Here is a 6,170-nt window from a genome sequence, read left to right as displayed (position 1 = left end):
CCAAACTGAGTGACCATTTTGAAGGCTCAGGACACCTCTGCAGGTGTTTTGAGTTAACTAGCTGAGTGGCATGTCACCATATTCTTATTTATTAAGATAGTGAATTGGTGGGTTTTTGTTAAATGTGGGCCAAAATTATCACAATTAAAAGACCCACCGGTTTAAACTACTTCAGTCTGTGTGTACTGAATTTATATAATACACGAGTTTCACAATTTGAGTTGAATTACTGAAATAAAGGGACTTTTCCACGATATTCTAATTTATTGAGATGCACCTATATACTTATATTGTGAAGTACTTTACTGCTGGGTAGCAGGTAAATTTCCCCTGGATATAAAAATATTTATCTTAACCTATAAGATAATAAGAATTTATTTGTGGATTCTGTAATCTGAATCTGAAAACGAACAAGTATCTACAGGTGTTAGATAAATATAGTGAAGTAGAAGTTTAAAGTATAGAAATACTTCAAAACTGTTCCTATGTGCAGTAAATGTACTTAGTTACTTTCTCAATTAGATTTTCTTAATCAATAAAGCTCAGCAAACAAAAATTGACCCACAGCTGGTCCGGGGCTGTGATCAGGTCGTCGGCTGCTGACCCTCTTCTTCTTGTGCTGTGCAGGACTTCTTCTACACCGCTGGCATCGCTGTCTTGTTATTCATCTCCTCCTGTGTTTTTGCCTCTGACAACGGCAACACAAACCCGGAGAGAGCTGCTGTGGTATGAAAACACCTGTTCGCAAAGTCTGTAGCAGACACTTCAACGCTGCTGTCCTGTCTCCTCCTTTACTTCTTTAGCACCTTCATTGTTTCTTACCTTCTCTTTTCCTTCCTTCCTTCTCCACTGCTGTCCTTTCCTACCTCCTGTTTTTATTCCCTAGTTTCTCTTTTTCTCCCTACCTACTCTTCCTTCTTTGCCTGTTCTTTTCCTCTTTACCTTCTTTACTTCTCTGCTGTCTACCTTCCTTTTTCTTTTCCTATCTGTTTCTTCCTTCTTCCATATCCATTGCTTTCCTTTTCTGCATTTATTTCTTGTCTCCTTCTTTTGTTTGCCAGTTTGATAATTCCTCCCTTCTTGTCTTTTCTTTTCCTGTCTCCTTATTTTACTCTCTACGTCCTCTTTTCCTTTCTTACCTTCTCTTTGTCTTCTCTGCTGTCTCCTTTTCTTTCCTACTTCAGAGTCATGAAAGTCACCCACCAGCGATTTCCTTGAGGTGATTGGTTCTTTTTCTTCCAGGCTTTTGGCTTCTTGGCACTGGTGGCATTTGTTGCTGACCTTGCCTTGATTTGGAAGTGCCTTGGGCTTCCTTGGCAAAGAGGCGGGAACACACAGACCAGTAACGGCGGTCCTGCCCAGCCTACACCGGAGGCGGAGCATCTCAACACACCGGTCAGCGCTCCAGAATAAGTCTGTTTCTATGTTCATACATGTGCAGTTTGTTGCGCTCAGTGGTCAGATTTTTATGCGCACTATTCCTTTAACATGGCAACCGGATGGCGGAACCTCAGTGACAGTCAGCTGACCTGACGTCCTTTTTTATTATCCATTTTAAATCCAGTTTTTAGTCATTGTTCATCACAGCTGAAGACACTCTGAGCTGCACGTGTCTGTGTGATCCGTCTTCCAATAATGAGTCAATCGCAGTGCAGAGCGTTCATCAGTGTGGGATGTTTAGAACCAGCAGGTGTGTTCCAGCTTTCATTTTTAAAGTTTTGTGTAAAAATACTGAGACAGAAACATTATCCACACCTTTGTCCCTGTTTTTTAAAATGATTTTCTGTGGAAGAACAGAGACACTAAAACATCAAACCACTAAATATTCTGCTGTAAAGTTTATTTTTTAACATTTTAAACAGTACAATGAATTAGTGCAGGGAAATATATGGACCTGTCTTTTACTCTCTGTCCCTGTTTTATTTTTTTTTTCCAAATTATGAAATTCAGTCAAAGTGTTAGTGTTTATTCTGTGAATATTTTACACTTTGATCTCCTGAGACAATAAATCTTGTAAATGAAAGGGAAAGAAAAATCACCCTCAGTCCTACTCAGATTTAGATGAACTGCACTCAACAAAGCAAGATCTCTGCAGAATAGTTTTTTTTTGTTTGTTTTTTCCAGCAGATGTCACAGATGTCAATGTTTAAACATGATTTTAAAACACCAAATTACAAATAACACAGTAGTGAGGAGTTATTTGAGTGGAAGTAGTGATGTTTGACTATCTGTCGTTACTATTCTTGGTGAAGGAGGTTAATGATCAAATGAATTATTTCTGTTCAGGCTGTTTCTTGGCCTGGTTTTTACTGAAACTGTAATGACTTTCAGTCTCCAGCAGATGCCGTTGTTTGTTTGGTGTTTTTGCTGCAGCTCGGTTTCTGTAAAGTTTAATCACGGCGAGAAGACTTGGAATAAGGTGACAAGACATACCCTGTCCACATGTCTCTCTAGTCTGACCTCCTATGGACCAGTCAGTGTGTTATTCCATCACTTTAAAGGAAGAATCCACTTAAACAGTTTTCCTTCCTGTGGGTAACTGGCTGTGATGAGGCTAAAAAAAGATTTTGTCTAAAACATCAGACCTTCATTTGAAGCAGCCTGACATCAGAGACAGGCCTTTGTTTCATACATATGCTTCTTAAAGTTCAAGCATGTGTGTGTTTTTATTGTTTTATAGTCTTGAACTTTTGCAGTTGTCAAGAGAACGCGTTTTAAGTTGTTTCGACTTCACTGTCCTTTCAGTCCTCACACTCTGTCTGTGGCTGTTTCTCCATGTTCATCTCTTCAGTTTGTAGTTATACCAAACTCTGCTTTCTGTTTCACCGAATTTAACCCTCGCCCTAATCAGTGTGTATTTTCTAATTTCATGTTTTATGAAGAAAATTATGGTGTTTTATCAAATCTAAATACTGTCTGACTGTGTGATCATGTGAGAAAACAGTGACCAGCTGATCATTATCCTGCCTGCATAGTTTAAATGTTAAAGCGTTATAATTGAATTAACTGAATGTTTAGTGTTTATTGATAAGAATCTCAAGGAACCCTTCACCCAGGTGTGATGGCTTTTGTGGTAATTATGGACCAGAAGTATTTGAATTTGCTTGAGGTCAAACTTAGTTTGACACTTGAGTGAAGTGAAAATATGAGACTTGCATTGAATGATAGGACAAGTTTTATTGATGTTTTGGTTTGAGACAGTTTCACATTTGTGAAACCTTTATTCTATTTTTGAATGCACATCACAATTTTTTTTCCACATCAGATGAGGTCTAGATCAAAAACCACTACATCCAGACTTAGCTTTGGACCAGTTTAACAGGGAGCGTGCACATCGCATCTTTAAGTGGTCACAGATTTATTCTTCTCTGTTTTTGTTTGATTCAAAAACTAAAATCAAAAATTTTACAAAATGAAAAGAGCAGGCATGAATTAAAGGAAACGTATACGGCCAAGCAAAACCAGTGTTTAATTAAGAAAATCATGAGATTTAACCGAATTATGAGAAGTTAAAGACACAGCTTTGACACAGGAGTGATGTGCACTTGGTGTTTTCAGTTGAATGTGACCTGGTTCTGACTGAGGGTGTTAAGGTGAAGAAAGATTTTGAATCATCTGTAAAACAAGAAACATGACATCACCTGTCACAGGTTAACACCACACAATCAAACATCAGGAGACTGTATTCAAGGTCCAAACAGTTAATGATGCGCCAGGAAATCAGGATTTTCATTCATCTTCTGCCTTTGTTTGTATTACATTTACATTTATAAAAATGGAAACAAATTTATCAGTCAAAAAAATCTTAACAAATTACCGATTACACTGGAAATGAGTGAAAATCTTTTTTTAAATAAATATTTTATTATTCCTGTTATATATATATATGCTGCATTTCTCTTCTGTTCTGTGCTTACATTTAAGTAATCTCACTTTGTCTTTAAAAATTGCTGAAGTTTCAGATCTATGATTAGTGTATTCTTGTGTTATATAATAAACAGATTTCCAAAAAATAATTGCTCTGTATTTTGTGTGATCACAGGTCTGAATCATTTTAATTTGATTTATTAACAGTGGCAGTCAGAAATGTATTGTAGCTTCATTTGTGTTTGTTTTTCTTCAGGCTTAAACTTGCTGGATTTTTCAGTTCAGATTGACAGATAATGCAACGTAAATCCAGGATAAATAAATTTTTTTTATAATAACATTTAAGAATGGCACAAAAGTTAAACTTACAAAACCAGGCTGTTTTACATATTTACCACATTGCTCAGTGAATAGTAGATAAAATCTGGATAAAACTTGCAGAGTATTTTTGAGTAAACTCTTATTTTATTGACAACACAGGACAGTCTAATCTAATTTCTGGAAGAAAGCAGGCCCACCTCTAGTGACACTCAGAGGTTAGTCTTCAGGAGACTAAGTAAAGGGTTTAATAAGAGCAGTGAGAATCCACAGTCTGCCACAGCTGTCCTAGAAGTACTAGGTATCTACATTTGCATTTTGCTACTCTTTACTGTCATGTAATTGTTGCTATTAATTTGCATTTAGTTTGATGTAATTTGCATTTTAATGTTTTATCTGTATGCATTTTGTGCATTTTGCATTGTGTTAAGCACTTTGAGTTGCCTTTGTGTATGAACATGTGCAATGAACTTGTCTTGACTAATCTAATCATATAATAATGTTCACAGGAGGGACCATTTTTCTGAGTAATTCTAATTTGCTATATTTTACTAATTAAACTTCAACACTTTTACTTACATGCTGTTAGTGTGTTATTTAGTGATTTCACATACACAATGGAACTGTCCGTTTAATCACCTTATTTTCGTTATTTTCTTCAAATGAGAGAAACAGCGCCCCCCTGAATTGTAACGGTTGGTAAACGTCAGTCTGTGTGGTCAAAGGTGGTACTGCAACATGTATTGCACTCAGACGGTCAATCAATCAATCAGGTCCCGCCCTCCGAAGAGGAGCAGGTGGGGGTGATTAAAACTTATCAAACCTTCGGTGAAAGTGTGGACGGGTAAGTTGCACTTAGGTTTTCAAGCTAACAAATAACAGGAAGTTTGACTAAAGAAACCACAGTTTATTTTTGCCATTTAGCTGCAACGGCGAGAGAAGCTTTGCTAACAAACAAACAAAGTGGCGGCTTAAATGAGGAACCACAGCGGGACGTCAGTAGATACGGTTCGTCTCCACCACAGGACTTCAGATAATGTGAGTGTGTCCGAACTGAATTTGCCAGATGTTTTCAATGCCCAGCTGTGGCTTTTAGCTGTAGACTTGTAACGTTGGCTTTATCCTAATAATGACTCTCAATAGGCAGTTGGCTTAACCTAAGATAAGACTTTATTGATCCCACAACAGAGAGCAAACAAAACACCACAAGAACAACTATCACCATAAGGACCTCCGAGAAGCAAATCAATGATGCCTAAAAACAAGACAAATCATAGCACTTGGGAGAAATCAAGAACAAGAATATTACTCCCACAATTAATTCCACAATGGGGAAAAAAACCCTTATATCAACAGTAGAGACTAAACAACAGACACCATAAGGACTTCTGAAAAACTGATCAAGAATACCCAAAAACAAGACAGTGCAAGCATGAACAAGATATCGCTCTGTTAGGAATCAGTTTATTGGCCAGGTGTGTTGGACACACGAGGAATTTGGCTCAGGTACATCGGCTCTCAATGTGCAAGCAGTAGACCAGCATATGGCTGTGTAATATAACAAAATAGCAGTATTAACGTCAACAACCAGTGCAAACAATGCAGAAAAAGCAGTATAGACAGTAAATAATGCAGACAACAAAGGAATGTTCATTGAAATTAGATAATTAGGGATAAAAATAGAGTACTTAAAACAGAGTACTAGAGACCTGTACAAATCTGTATAATCTGAACAATGTATATATATATACACAGGTACTGCACTGAGGGTTATTGTCCAGTCATACTGTCGTGGGTTAAGTGTTCATCAGAGTGACAGCCTGGGGGAAGAAACTGTCCCTCTCTCTGGTTGTCTTAGTGCACAGTGACCTGTAACGCCGTCCAGAGTGGAGGAGTTCAAACAGATTGTGTCCAGGGTGTGAGAGGTCTGCAGTGATCCTCTCCGCCCTCCTTTTGACCCATGCGGTGTACAGGTCCTCCATGGA

General features: G+C 37.7%; 1 protein-coding gene and 1 long non-coding RNA gene across 2 annotated transcripts in view; both read left to right on the top strand.

The window, feature by feature from the left end:
• The window catches only part of cmtm6 (CKLF-like MARVEL transmembrane domain containing 6), an 18,279-nt gene extending 14,410 nt beyond the window's left edge, over positions 1 to 3,869 (top strand). Inside the window, exons 4-5 of the mRNA XM_020617422.1 lie at positions 628 to 726; positions 1,243 to 3,869. Of these exons, the coding sequence (XP_020473078.1) occupies positions 628 to 726; positions 1,243 to 1,413 (270 nt within the window). The 3' untranslated portion in view covers positions 1,414 to 3,869. The remainder of the gene's footprint in view (positions 1 to 627; positions 727 to 1,242) is intronic.
• A 1,047-nt stretch (positions 3,870 to 4,916) lies between these two features.
• LOC109970101 (uncharacterized) overlaps positions 4,917 to 6,170 on the top strand; it is a 17,025-nt gene continuing 15,771 nt past the window's right edge. The window contains exons 1-2 of the long non-coding RNA XR_002276362.1: positions 4,917 to 5,029; positions 5,110 to 5,223. This is a non-coding gene — a long non-coding RNA (uncharacterized LOC109970101). The remainder of the gene's footprint in view (positions 5,030 to 5,109; positions 5,224 to 6,170) is intronic.

This window comes from Monopterus albus, unplaced genomic scaffold (assembly GCF_001952655.1).
Source record: "Monopterus albus unplaced genomic scaffold, M_albus_1.0 scaffold189.1, whole genome shotgun sequence".
Classification (NCBI taxonomy): Eukaryota; Metazoa; Chordata; class Actinopteri; order Synbranchiformes; family Synbranchidae; genus Monopterus; species Monopterus albus.
The sequence above is the reverse complement of the archived record's forward strand: the minus strand, read 5'-3'. Positions and strand labels throughout refer to the sequence as shown.